The sequence below is a fragment of the Carcharhinus amblyrhynchos genome, chromosome 13 (genome assembly GCF_965287045.1).
Source record: "Carcharhinus amblyrhynchos chromosome 13, sCarAmb.v2.hapA, whole genome shotgun sequence".
Taxonomy (NCBI): domain Eukaryota; kingdom Metazoa; phylum Chordata; class Chondrichthyes; order Carcharhiniformes; family Carcharhinidae; genus Carcharhinus; species Carcharhinus amblyrhynchos.
In genome coordinates, this window is record NC_137336.1 from 29363325 (window position 1) to 29378213 (window position 14889).

The window sequence follows — 14889 nt, forward strand, 5'->3', positions numbered from 1 at the left end:
AATGGCCTTCAGAACCCTAGATCTCTGTGTTGATGCATTCTGTGCTATTCCAAAAAAAGCACTTGCGGTCCATAATCAACCAGTATTCAATAGCTAGATAGGTCAGAAAGAAAAAAAATGAAAGATATAACAAAAGAGGAAGTGGAGAGTAAAGCAAAAGAAAATAAAGGACAGACAGAACATCATTGAGGAAGAACAGAGACTGAAAGAAACACACACATAATACAGTCATTACAGATATTTTGTATTATTGAAAAAGATACAAGTATGTGACTAATTTGTGCACATTATAAATTTATTCTGGATAATATCTGAAGCCATAACACAATTATACACCTTCATAAACAGTTAAGCATTCTGTTAATCTGCTTGTGTAAAACTGTAAAGCTATTTCAATAGACTACTTAAGTTTTGATTTTGTTTTTTTTGTTTTCAGTTACAATGAGGTCATTGCTCACACTTGAAACCAAAAACCAAGCCAGTGGTAGTGTGGCTGAAGTTAATATGCGAAGCTTGCTTTTTCATAAAGTTGAACTGTTTTAAAAAATATGTACTTTTAAAAACAATAATGACCTCCTAAGCACCAGCCAAATGTACTGACCAAATACTGTTGTGCTTTAGAATGGATGATCTGAACAGATACAGTGTTGCATTCCAGATTTGATTGCTGTTTCAATATGGCAATTATTCAGATCCTACTTCTTTGTTCATAAAATGTCAAAGTGCCTGCTCTGACATTGTGAAATTCCATGGACAGCCTTTCTAAACTCTGTTGCTCCAATTAGTACCAAATTAAGAAAATGTTTGTGTATTTTTTTAATTCTTTAATTTAATACTGGAGGCCAGTTTACATTGCCCACTTCAATTACTCTGAGAAGGTGGTGGTGGGCTGCGTTCTTAAAATGCTAGAGCCCATGTGGTGTATCTGACCTTCACTTGTTGCCATAGTATTTATACAACTCATCCAGTTGAATTTTTGGTCAGTGGTAACCCTCAAGAAGATAACAATGAAGCGATGCAAACTAGGAGCTAACTGTCAAATTAGTTTCAGCTTGGATTATTATACCTAATTGTATTGATTTATCACTGCTTAGCTACATCTATATTCAGTGCTGATATGAATAATTCTGTGTCATTGCCGTAAGCTTGCAACTAGAAGATAAATGCCAATTCGATGCACTGCATTTTTAAAAAAAGGATGTGAAGGCTTTACTAAGGTTGCAGAAACAATTTACAAGCATGTTTCCAGAATGTTTGGTGACAAAGACAGATTGAGAATTTTTGGTTGCTCTCCTTAGAGAAGAGAATTGAGGTAATCAAAATGATGACAGATTGAGACAGAATTTATAGATTGAAATTGTTCCCATTGGCTGGGTGAGGGGGATGGGGGGGCGGTGGTGCGGGGATAAGGTGAGACTTAAGCTGATTTGCAAACAAACCAAAGGCGACAGAAGGAAAAGCCCAGCATGTGGTTCAGAACTCAGGCTCAAGATGAGGGGCAGGATGGCATGTGAGAAAAACTTTTTTACCCAGAGGGTGGTGACAGTCTTGAATGCATTGGTTGAGAGGGTGGTAGAGGCAGATTGCCTCACATCCTTTAAAAAGTACCTGGATGAATACTTGGCACACCAAAACATTCAAGGCTTTGGGCCAAGTGCTAGTAAATAAGATTAGGTGGGAGGTCAGGTGTTTCTCATGTGTCGGTGCAGACTTGATGGGCTAAAGGGTCTCTTCTGCATGATTCTATGATTCTATCAACTGGAGTGTACTGTTGGAGAGTGTGGTGAAGACCGTTTCAGTTGTGGCTTTCAAAAGGAACTTAGATAAATACCTGTCAAGAAAGGATTTACAGAGTTGTGGGAAAGGACAGGAAAGTGGAACTAGCTCCATTGTTGTTATAGGGTGCTGGCACAGACCTGTTGGGCCAAATGGCCTTCTCCTTAGCTACAAAGATTCTATGACTCTACATATATGGTCAGTAATGTGAATAGTTGGCCTTAGTGATAGACTCCTTGTTCTTTTTCAGACAATGCCAGGGGAACTTCTATGTCCATCTGAGAGTCATGATGTAGAAATGCCAGTGTTGGACTGGGGTAAACTTTTATTTGATAGTTTATTTGATAGAAATTTTATTTCTATCAAATAAACTAGTTGGACTCTAACCTGGTGTTGTGACACTTCTTACTCCATCTGAGAGAGCAAACAGGGCAGACAGGGCTTGGTTATAGTGGTCATAATTCTTTGGGCTGCCAATGAGAATAGATAATTTGACACTGAGCCAAATCTCTATTCACAGTAATGGACCAGAGAATCCCAGGCAAGGGCGAGGTCGGTGAATTCTAGCCAATATCTTACCTGAAAGACAGCACCTCTGAAAGTGAAGCATTCCCACAATGCAGCCTTGAAGTGTCAGCCTGGATTGCGTGCTCATCTTTATGGCTTGGAGCTTGAACCTGCCACATTCTGATTCAGAGCAAGAGTGCAACTCATGAATTGCAGCTGGCACCAAATGCAATGCAACTGGATTTAAACTACTCCAAATTTATATCAGTTAGGATCATTGCAGCTCCCCAAAAGAGGGAAAATTTTCATTGGACAGTCTGCTCTGGATTTGGACTGAAGTCTTAATAGGCCTTTGGATAGTGGGATAACTGCGTCATTAAATGACCAGATAAATCTTCTGATAGTAGTTTGGGCAAGGTATGTGCTCATTTGATATGAAGCTGGATTAGTCAGACAGATTTTTCAGAATGGCTCCAAAACCATTGAAGCAGCTGACATTTTAATGGAGTGAGAAGGAAGAGGGAAAATTGGATGTAAAGATGATCTGTATTGAATAATTTGAAAATAAGGTAAGATTTTTGAGTTAATTATCATAAACAAAAAAAAAGGTTAAGAGAGATGGGTGAACTAAGATTCTATTCAATCAACTTTATTTTATTGTATTATAGGTGGCACCATAGCACAATGGTTAGCACTGCTGCCTCATGGTGCCAGAGGCCTGGGTTTGATTCCGGCCTCGGGTGACTGTCAATGTGGAGTTCGCATATTTTCTCCATGGGTTTCCTGCGGATGCTACAGTTTCCCCCCACGCTCCAAAGATAGGTGGATTAAATGGGTTGGCAATGCTAAATTGCCCCTTGGTGGCAGAGGGATTAAATACCTGGGGTTGCAGGGATAGGGCCTGGGTAGGATTGTTGTTGGTGCAGGCTCAATGGGCTGAATGGCCTCCTCCTGCACTGTAAGGTTTCTATGATTTATTTCAGCATGTAGTTGTCTCAGCTGTTTGGAAATAAGCTTATAACAATTGGCAAATCTGCCTGCCCTAGGGATATATCATCATAGAGGTTATGTTACTATGTTCCTAGATTAGTAATCCAGGGAGCTTGATGAATGATCTGAAGAAAATGAATTCAAATCGCACCACAATGACTGGGTAATTTAAATGTTACAATTCAATAAATCTGGAATAAAAAGCGAGTGAGAGGAATGGCGACCTCGAAACTACTGAATGGTTGTAGTTCACTGATGGGTTTACTCATGTCCTACATGCCAGAACATCTCCCATCCTTTCTCTGTCTCATCTATGTGGGACTCCATACCCACAGCAATGTGGTTGACCCTTAACTGCCCTCTGAAATGGCATTCAGTTCTATTCCAAAAGACAGCTCACTCCTCCACTTTCTCAAAGGTAATTAGAAATAGAGAACAAATGTGGGCATTGCCTTGCCAGCAATGCCCACATCTCATAAATCAATAAAAAAGAGTACCCTTGCTTTGCCGACAGGGCAATAAGTTATAAAATCTAAATTACTTACGGCCCATCTGTCTAGCAAGAGCTGCTGGAAGTTGAGTTATTTGTACGCTAAGAAAAAAACTTGGGATTTGGCTGTAGAAATACCCCAACTGAATGGTTGAATAATTCCGCGACTTTCCCTGTTCGACTTCGCGCATAAGGAATGGCTAATTGGGGTGGCACTGAAGGGAATGCTAGCGGCACGAGTCATCAGCGAGAGGAAAGAGAAAATAAACTGACAACAGGCAGTTGCGGATAGAGACAATGTTGAGCAATGTCTGTATTTATCTAATATGCTCGCAGCAGATTGTGGTTAAGGTGTTTGCAACACTTGCCACAGTTACATTAAAATTCAGTACTGCAATGTTGTGCTGTGATCAGTAAGTAAAAGGTGGATTCCCTGACCTCATTAAGATGAAACAAAACCGATTGTTGAGATTTTTATGTACTAGCGTCGGGCCGAGAGGCGTATTTTTAAAGTTAAATCCATCCTCTTTGAATTTCATACCTTCGAGTGTACCTTGGTTAGATCGATAAATAGTCAATATTCCGAAGCCATCCCCGGGGGACATTTACTCAACCAGAACATTTACGTTCCATGTATCTTTTGTACCTTCCATTTCACTTTGCTAACCTCCCCGAGTAAGCTTTGCTCTAAGGCATAGACATGAGGCAGACCACACAGAGCTCATTGTGAGGAGCAAGGCCTGTCAATCAGTACAGGTACCAGGTAAAGCTTCATGTCCTCGGCACCCTATCTGCTTGTATCCCTTTGCTTTGTGGATCCAGTCATGGTTTATTGAAATTCCTGAATGCAAGCAAGTTTTTTTTTTGTTTGGTCTTGCACATTTGAGACCATCAGACACCCAAATGGTAAGGAATCAGTTCATCAGAGATGGATGTAATGGAATGGATTAGAATCATAACACCCTCAAATCAATGTAACCATGGAGACGATGGTTATAATTATGAAGACAAACGACATAAAAAGGATGGAAAATCGGTGCGATTTAAAAAAAAACACGACTCGTGCCGACAATTCTCGGAAACTGATCTTTCTACACACCCTAGCTGTGACTGTAACACTACATTCTGCACCCTCTCCTTTCCTTCTCTGTGAACAATATGCTTTGTCAGATTGAGGACAAGAAACAATACGTTTCACTCTATACAAATACATGTGACAATAGTAAATCGAATCAACGTGTTGCACATTCTATTTTGCAGTATAGTGACCATGGTCAAACAGCTTTTGGAGAATTAAAAGCCTAATGCTTCACAGAATTGAAATAGAAACACGTACATTACACCTAAAACGGGGGGTGGGGGGGGGGGGTAATTTTGGAGCATTGGAAGAGAGAAGTTCAGATTGCGATTATGAATAAAGTAAATAACAAGAGCATTGTGCACGCTGAAGCACGATTTCATTCTCTCCCGAGCGTGTTATTTTACGCGTCACTGTGCAACACTTGTTCCCTCTTTAATCCTCTCCTGTAGATATTTTTAATATTCTGCCATAAGCCATTGAATAGCCTTGTGATTGGATCCACTTTCCCCCTGCTCCTTTCCCATCCCAAGCAGCTGTCGGCTCACCATAACTGGAATTCCGAGAAGCCAAAGAAAATGAGTTCATGCGTTTTCGAAATCCGGCGGGCCTGACATCCTTCAGCCCTTGCACGTGGCGTCCACCCATCTATCTCCTTTGTCGTTGAAAAGTTAAGAACGCGGATGTTAGCCTTCCAAAAGAAGACTATCAATAAACACTTCCAGTACCAAAACGGTGGCACTCTGATATGTATGCTGTCATCCTGGGAGTTAGCAGCCATGGTTCATGGCACTAGCTCTGACGGAGTATTACAGCCAATTCATCCTCACACACACACTTTCTCACTGTGGGGCCGCCACAAAACCTTTGAAGACTCATAAAGATATATTTCTTAGAAAGATAAGCTGACGATTGCGGTGTGTAAACTTTTAATATATTGTCGTTATATACAGAATGGAATTGCGTACAGAATTACTAACTGTGGATTTTATTCCCTTGATGTAACTCTTATAAGCTATACCGTTACTATATTTCAGATTGTCTAGACAGCCTTTTATCTCCAATCTCCGAACCGTTATACTGCGAGTTGCACTTGGCATTGAGATAAAAAAAAAAGCTCATATCTCAGTCCATGGACCTTTGTTCTCTTAACAGCATGGGGACGCGAAACGCGCACTGTTTCACATATATGACGAGAAGGTGCACGGACACTGACCATAATGTGAGCACCAATACAGTCTGGTGTCCCTGGAGGAATGGAATCTTACACCGATCACATCATGAACTCAAACCAGTTGCAGTCTAACAAAGAGGGAAACAGATTCCATGCTAAATATAAGAAGCTCCCAGAAGATGCGTCAGAGACCGTGCGGGGACATTGGCTGAAATCATTCCACGTCCTTCACAAAGCCCGAACGCCAGAGACTATCCACAAAACATGATCTCACACCAGCTGCCTTCAGCGCACTTGAGATTCAGACCGGGAGCAGACTCCCGGATTATCCAGCCATTCTCCTGCCCATGTGTCCGGGAAGTCCGTGCATAATAACGGTAGTCTCGAGAATGTAACATCACAAATTATTTCCAATTTCCACAATTCGATTTATTATTCTGCAGAGAGTCTATACATTTTTTAAAGTGGGTCGTGGTTGGTTCAGAATTATCTTAGATGGACGTTTTAGCGAGGATCGGGCTCCGGCTATTTGAGGAAGGGAAGAATATATAGAACATTACGCTTGAAAATGCTGGAGCATTTTTGCATTTAGTTACGTGCGCATATGTTCCGATAGCACTTCTGTCAATGGTCAGTGTATGTATGAAACAATATATATGTGCAATAGAATGAGCACTCGTTCTGATGTGTTTACAGCTTGTGCTCCAGATACACCGGTAATTGATTTAGTTCAATCAATCGCAGCATCGCTGGCTTTCATCTTTATTGCTGCATTATCCTTCTTCCTGCGTCTCAGTTAATTGTGTAGCTGTATCAGCTATAATTATTTTTCCCCTTTTATGACCCAGCCGTTATTATTCCAATCTTTTTAAATGCAATTGCAGCGATGTTAAAAGATACATTAATTAATACAAAATAATTAACCGAAGACTACTTATTATGCATCAATCGTGTATAAATTACGGAGGCACAAGTGCAACTCATTACTTGTATGGTGCTCACTTGCTAGTTCTTGCGGATGATCGTAAATATTTGAAGGCAACGAATAATAATGTTAACCACCGAGCAAACAGTGGTTCCTGTTTTTTTGGCGGGCGAAGGGATATGGCTGTGATAGTCTCGTCTTTTCAAATTAAATAGTAATTCTGAATGCAATCAGACAGATAAGGGTGAGCAATGAGTAACTGCAATTGACTTCGTGAAGGCCAAACACTTCACGATCTGGCTTCGGCGAGGGTATCCTTTTGACAAAAAGAAGTATTTTGGTCTCTGTTTCTCCTGTATCACCCATCGGTTGTGGTTCTTTCTAGTTATGTTGCCTGATTATGTTCCGTTGAAGCGCCCTGGGACATCTCGCTGTGTTAATTGCAAGGTACAAAAGTCTGAGATCCAGAACCAACAGACTCAAGAACAGCTCCTTCCCTGCTGCCTTTTGAGTGGACCTACCTTATATTAAATTGATCTTTCTCGCCACCCTAGCTATGACTGTAACACTACATTCTGCACCCTTTTCTTTCCTTCTCTATGAACGGTGTGCTTTGCCCGTATAGCGCACAAGAAACAATACTTTTCTCTGTATACCAATACATGTGGCAATAATAAATCAAATCAAATTGTGGTGTTCGGGTTTTTCGAAGGAGGCGGAATGTAATGATGCAGCGGTCACGGTCTCACATAACGAAAGTCACTTCGCTATAAGTATCTTTTATCTAGTATTTACATCAATAGTAGAAATGTTTTCAATTGGGATTCGTGAATTTGGGTACTGAGCAGCTCAAATTAACAAAACGAACAGAGTATGTTTGTAAATAATGAGAGACGTGGCTGGTTTTTGTCAGAAATCTCGAGTTGCGGCAATAATACAAACACGAAATAATACAAAAGCTCAGGTATTGGGGCATAGGATCCACGCCGAATTGTTTAAAACAACTGTAATAGATGTGTTAGCTTCGAAAGAATTTGCATTGATGAAGAAAAGTGCCTCCCCGAATTTCGAAAAAGGGCAATGTAAGAAATAATTGAAGTGAAATGTAGCAAACGGAATGTGTAGTCACTCATTTAATGCACTTTAGTTAGACGCAAGATATCAAGATGTTCTGGGAGGCTTTTTTTGCAGCCGGTTTAATAAACAAAATAAATACGAACGATTTCTGCAGGTGCATTCAATACAGAGGGTGCAACTCATCTCAACAACGCAATAAGTGATATATACACAATTAATATTTTAAAAAAATCAGGGTGTGAGATGTTATCTCATTGATCGCGTATTTTAGAATATTTTGCGCCGTAAGTATCCGAATAAAAATATCTGATTAATGGGCGGCTGCGATGGAAATCCTTCCGCCGTCAATTTGGTCACGATTGCTAAAGCAGATGACATTGGGGAGAAAAAGAAAAACGTGAATCAAATATTTCAGCACACCTGAGGAAATATGTATAAAATGTGCGCTGACATAAGCGCAGCCAGATACAATGAATGCAGTGCTCTGAATTAATCAGTTCGGAATACCATTTTCAGACAAGCGAATGATGTCGAAGTTCATCTGAATTTATTGGTGACTGTAAAAATTCGTATTCTTCGGACCTTTTCAGACGGAGTTTCTCCAGAATACAAGCCAGCGTGGGACAGCCGGCGGCAGCTCCTCAGTCTTAATTCATTCCTGCGCCCTCCCCGCCCCTTAATATGCCAGTTTCTCGATTAATCCGATTAAATCTTTAATCGGGAAGCTTTGTGCAATGAGGTCCAACTCGTGAAGCAAAAGCAAAATTAAACTCCGCTCCTCCCAGTTAACGGATTGGAAGAGAAGCGCAATTCGCTGGAAAGGCTGGAAATATCCAGTAGTGTCCCAGCTGCGGGCCTCACTACTATAAATAAACTTTCTTCCAAAACAAACTCCAGCTGATTAAGCAGACTATTTCCAACAATGTATCTGGGATATTTAAGCACGGGTGAGTCAGAAATTGAACATATTTACAGGTTTGCGAAAGAGAAGGAAATGAGGATCCTTAATTTGAAAACAAGCAGATATTCCCCAGAGACTACTTCGATTTCCATCGTTTTAAATTCACTTGTACTCTTTAATTCACCCCTTAGGCTCCCCCGCCCCCACCCTCCCGAACTTTGTTTTTTTTTCTCTCCTGTGCTCCTGGTCACGATTCTGGGTGCCTCGGTGCAATGCAGAAGGTGCGCCCTCTTTTTGATAACATACTTACATCTGACAAGCCCATCCTGCCCCAGGCTTGCAGCCAAAACTTGGGACCCGGCGGAAGACAGATCTCTCCAGCACAAGGGTCTGCAAATTATTTTCAATTAAATAATTTCCAAATAATTCCCAGTAACTGGTTCACAGAAGACCTTGAATCTAACCTAATATACAGGCTAGATGTTATGGTTGGAAATACAAGAGGGGCGAAGGTTTGTACACATTATCCACACTTCTGTTCAGATTCTCTAACATGCATCTTTTCCCGTCTATACATACAGAATTGAAACTTGTTCTCTGTAGCTAACTTCGCGGGGGGGGGGGGGGGGGGGGCACACAGTAAAATACATAATTTGAATTTTAGCCATAATTATTTCAGGAAAAATGTGTTCCGTGATCAGCAGTAAGGGCGAGAAGTAGCAATTTTGCTGAATGAAAGGATACCATTTAATTTCCCATTTTGCCATCTTCTGGGCCAAATAAGTCAATTCAATCTCCCAAGAGGCCTATAAACATAACAGGCCTTGAATCGATACTATATCATTTAATGGGTAGAATTTATTCACTATTACGAATTCAAGGCGAAACAGTTAATTGGCACTGGAGCTAGTGTCCCTTTAAAAAAAGGTACACCTCACCTGAATGCTTTGTTCAAAGGGTATACTTAAGAACAGCAGTGAAATAAATCTGTTTCTAAGTGACTGTCCAAAAGGAGCAAAGCAAATAAATAAAAGGCAGAGGCCTTTGTTAGGAATTGCGCCGCAAGAACTTCCTGACACTACCAAGGTTGACTTTCACAATCACACTCTCAATCAAAAAAAGATCAAACTTTGTTAATTCATAATTTACAGGGCACTTGGAGGAACCACTCGATCCTGTCAACATAAAAGTGATCCGGGCGCGCTTTGAGAGGCTGCCTGTTCTGTCCTTGGATCAACCTGTCGTTTTGTTAACAGTTCGAAGAATTCTACTGAACTGCCAGAAACGCAGGATGCATATTCGATATTTACAAAGCTTTCTCTTCCGCTCTCAATAACCTACCTTCAAACCTCACTGAACGGAGATAACTCTGGACGCGGTAGCCTTCACTGCGGGCCATTTAACCCTTTAAAACATCCCTCTCCCCCCCCCTCCTTTATTTACCCTCTGCAATCGAGATTTAATGTGTCTCTACACCAAGCTGACTTTACAAGGAAGTCATATTCGGGTTAGAAAGTCCACGAAAGCAACAGGAAACTGTAAACTCGGATCCTGCCGCTTTGCAATGTGACGACGTGAAATTAAATGGAAGGATTGCTTTCTAACAATCGGAGAATAAGTGGTCAACTTTTATATAAAGGGCGCGTGCAAATGCACAGAATAGCACAAGACAGTTTACTGTAAACCTCAGCGTTATCAATCGCATATATATCTATATATATGAATGGGGGGGGAGGGCAATGTAAAGAGGTTCAACTCACCCCCGATGTGCAAGTTGAGATAAAGGTCCTTTTAATTTCTCCTTCTGAAGACCAGCATCGCTCGAACGCAATTTTAACAGAACTATTCGAACTGGCGCCGACTGTCAGTAATCCTTCGCAGCTGCTTTGGAGTCTCTCAGCACCAACCGTCCACGCCACTTCCCCCCACCCCGCTGCACCCCCACCCCGCCCACAACCTTCATTTCTTAAATGCTTTCCTTTTAATCCTACAAACTGAAATTCAATCTCTCCAGAAAAAAGAATCAGGTGTCTGGCCGCGGGGCGCTCGGGTTTTATGTCACCACTGTTCCCATCCCCCCCCACCACCTTTTTTATTTAAACTGTGGTCACTTTAAGGTTTGAACCCACTGGTAATAATCCCCATGTTACTTTACCTGCTCCCCATGTTAGTTGTTCAGGGATTCACAGGCGCTCTGCAGAAAGTCGAAGCAAATAACGGAGAGCACCTTCCCGTTCTCCCAAACTGGGTTGTGGATTAGGAACATTGTAGCCTGTAGACCTGCCGCGGCATTAGACAATGCACCGCAAACAGTGTAATACAAGTCCTACACAGCGTCGAGGTTTTAGGTAATCTACAAATAATCCCGTATTTGCATCAACGCTTGAGGTTGTGCCCGCATTGTAATTATGTAATTCCGTTTATAAATGATCACTCTGTATGTAATCTGTAATTTCGTCTATGGAACACTTCTCTGGTTAGTTTTGCAAAATTCGAGCTTGTGACTAGACACAGGAAGAATATTCTTGATTATATTCCTCCATTCAGTTATTTTAATATATTTTACCCACGCTTCAGAAAGAGTCGCTCTGATCTCTGCGAATTAAGTGGTTATTCTGATTTTTAAAAAAATCCGTATTTTCCCGATTTCAGGACCAACAGAAGCCAACAAGATATTGATTCTAAGGGGGCGGCAAGGGGGCGGTTGGACTGTTTCAATGTTAGACTTTACCCGAGGTAAAATTTGACATCGATGAATGAGGCGGAACAAATCGTTTCTTTGCACCGACACTACTCCTAAACCGTGTCTTTTTTTAAAAAAAAGAACAAGTAAAAACTAAATTGCATGCTGCGTTTGGTTATTATTTACCATGTCGAGCTATGAACAACCTACGTTACATACACCGTAATCTGGTTAATATTTCAATGTCATCATCAAAATGAAGAAACGCCACTGCGTCCGAGTGTATTAATATCCGAGCAGTCTCACCATTTCTGCTGATCCTAGTGAGTTAACTTGTCAGATCCCGAAGCGAAAATGAAGTGTCCGTTGTAATTCTTCCTTCGCGTGTTTCTTCCCCTCTCGCTTCCTAGGGCTTCAAGGTGGCGGCGGAGGGAATAACGTGTGGCGTTTTGAAAGCTTTCCATTTATTTGTGATTGGATTCGCTGCTAGTCGGGCAGGGTTCTACACATTTGCAAATTCATATCGCTTTCCAGAGCCGTGGAAAATCTTAAAGCTCTCTCTCCTGATAAACCATGTTTATAACTGGGCGTGAGATGTATAAACAGAACACATGTACATGAACGCAATCCGTGCACATTGTGCACCACGGTTAGAATTGAACAAGCTTGATGCGTGACTGTTAAGAGGTGGGGAAAAAATAGCGCGTGTTTTATTGAAGTAGGGCCGAAGCTGGCCATTTATGATCAGGGATCCCAGCTAACGTCCCCAGGCTGGACCTGCCACCGTAACGCACTTGGCTCTGAGAAATATTGTTCTGAGAGATGGAGAGAAAACAATTCATCCAGGTAAATTTTCTTTTTTCAATGTTTTCAGACTTTATTACAGCAATCTACACTGTACAACCCTGCTTCGAAATGCCACCAGGAAGAGAAATCGGCCGCTGTGACATTGGCCCAAAGTGGAGACACAGAGAGAAAAAAAAATCAGTTTTTAAAACATATAGATAGTATTTATACTCTCCGTTGGGGAATTTTAAAAAATCTATCCATTCAAAAGCAATTCTATGTAAAACGTCAGATTTTTTATAGCATGCTTTTTTTTAAATTGAGTTACTTTTTAATGTTTGGGCCAAATGAGTCCCAGAGTTTAGAGGTAGGTTTATTTGCTGCGAAATTAGGAATGGCCGTAATGTATAACATTCCTTCATCTGGAGTACAGCAATAGACATGCATTTTTTCTTTGTTTAAACATTTTTAAAACTTTATATTTATCAATGTATTGCAACGTGTAACAATAATAGAATTGATTTCTATATATACACAAATCCACTTTCAATTGTTCAGAATTAATAGTAAACTTAAGCTTAAAAATTTTTTCAAGGATACCGAATTATTGTACCCGACTGAATATTCTTTCTTTTTTTAAAAAAACGCACTCAAGTTCTTGCAGTTAAATATTTGTTTTGAGAATTGGACAGAACGGTGTTTGAAGTCCAAGAGAGGGATTAAAAATGCCATTAAAACCTTGCAATGAAATCCTGTTTTAGTCTTATTTCCCCCTCTCTGTGAGTCTGTGTCGAACGTCCAGTTATCTCTGCATATTTACACCGGCCTGTCGACTGCATATTGACATGCATTAAGACTCGACCCTGGATTTTGCAAACTGCTGTATCCAAAACCACTGTGCTGTTTGGGTTTCAGTCTCAGACTGGCCAGACCAGGGTTACAAGTGTCCCGGTAAACATAAGGAGGAGTCGGTGGCGCGTATGGACAGGCAGCTGAGGACATGGCCGTATTGAGGGAAGAACTGTTGAGATTATTGATGTTACTGAGGCTGGAGCCTGGCATTCCTGGTACGGCCGAATGCACCATGGTGGATTGCATTGTCATGGAGGAGATGGTACTTGGAGCCGAGAACATGGATTGAGAAGACAGTGGGTTCATGGAGCTGAGAAACGGGAAGCTTTTGGAGGACAGCGGGCCGGGGGCCAGGCTCTTGGCCGCCCAGTTGTTGTAGCTGTAGCCGGCGTACATGTCATCGTAAGGCTGCATCAGGCCGTTAAACTGCGGCATAAATCCATTTTTACACAGGTCCACCTGCTGATTGCGTTCCCTCTTCCTCCATTTTGCTCTGCGGTTCTTGAACCAAACCTACGAAGGAAGACAAGGAGCAGGTTGAAAATTATCAACATGCGGCCCTCCTCTGCACCAGGCTGTCACTGATAGAGAGCAAAGAAATAGAAGACTAATTCTACTGTCTAGAATTACCGAGATGGCAGGAAAAAAATCACAAAGGATTTAGCAGTTCATAGTTTTAAAGTCTTTGAACTGAGAATTTAAACGCCTTCTCAGTGTTCCTTTGTGTGATCCTATTATGAACATGTGTTAAAATGTGTGGCTTGAGTATGGAGACTGCGGACTAAGAAATTGCATGGGATTTGTGAATATTAAAATAGTAGAAATGTTCAGAAGAATCCTGTCAATTTGAAACTATCAAGAGATGTAAACAGAAACTAACTAACAGATTGTAGTTTATTTATGCGCAATCCGACATTCCAGTCAATCTATTGTTAAATTTAAAAAAACTGCAAATCCCTCGGTTTTCGTTCCAATTGCTAATTCCTTTAGGAGGGTTAGTACCCGTGGTCTGCTCTTCTTGTAGAGGGTTGAATCTGATAGACAGTAAAATGATTGATTCTGAATTTCATTAAAGTGAATTACAGGCGTTGTGAAAATAAGGCACATTTCCATTCCCCTGAAAGTAACGCACAATACAGATAATCATTGTTAACTTTCTAACCAGGACGACTTCTAAAATCATCGTTAAAAACCCATTATGCTTTCGAGGGGGAAAAAAACTGCAGCGTTGAAGAAAATTCAAAAACATGTAAACGTACAATACATTTGTATTGATGATCATCTGGTGGGATAATACAATATAAAGAGAGCACTAGCCGTTGAAGCCTACCTCATTTACTTTCATTAAAATGATCTTTTATCTATCTAAATACAGGAGGGAACTACATGACCAGCAATAGTTGAATGGCAAAGTTTTTCCCATGGATGTTCTCTTGTAAGCTGCATTAATGTAGAAATTACATGTATGGGAAACAAGCTTTTTTTAATCTACTGGGGTGTTCTGCTATTCTTATTGCTGAAAAATTATCAGAAAATGACATTCAATTTAACTGGATAATTATTAGTTTAAGAGCAGGTTGTAAGATTTCGTAATAGCAGGGTTAGGTGAAACATTTGTGTCTAATTTTACGGTCTGAAAAATACTAGACA

General features: G+C 40.8%; 1 protein-coding gene and 1 long non-coding RNA gene across 9 annotated transcripts in view; both read right to left on the minus strand.

Moving 5' to 3' along the window:
- Positions 1 to 6153: 6153 nt before the first annotated feature.
- LOC145351803 (uncharacterized) lies at positions 6154 to 10761 on the minus strand. Its single transcript, XR_013888456.1, has 3 exons — positions 10679 to 10761; positions 9229 to 9308; positions 6154 to 6540 (listed from the first exon to the last, which is right to left on the minus strand). It is a non-coding gene; the product is annotated as an uncharacterized LOC145351803 (long non-coding RNA).
- A 1701-nt stretch (positions 10762 to 12462) lies between these two features.
- Positions 12463 to 14889, minus strand: part of pitx1 (paired-like homeodomain 1) — a 42602-nt gene continuing 40175 nt past the window's right edge. For all 8 annotated transcript variants that reach the window (XM_080201458.1, XM_080201453.1, XM_080201457.1 and 5 more), the window contains one exon: positions 12463 to 13752. In XM_080201458.1, the coding sequence (XP_080057584.1) occupies positions 13204 to 13752 (549 nt within the window). In that variant the 3' untranslated portion in view covers positions 12463 to 13203. The remainder of the gene's footprint in view (positions 13753 to 14889) is intronic.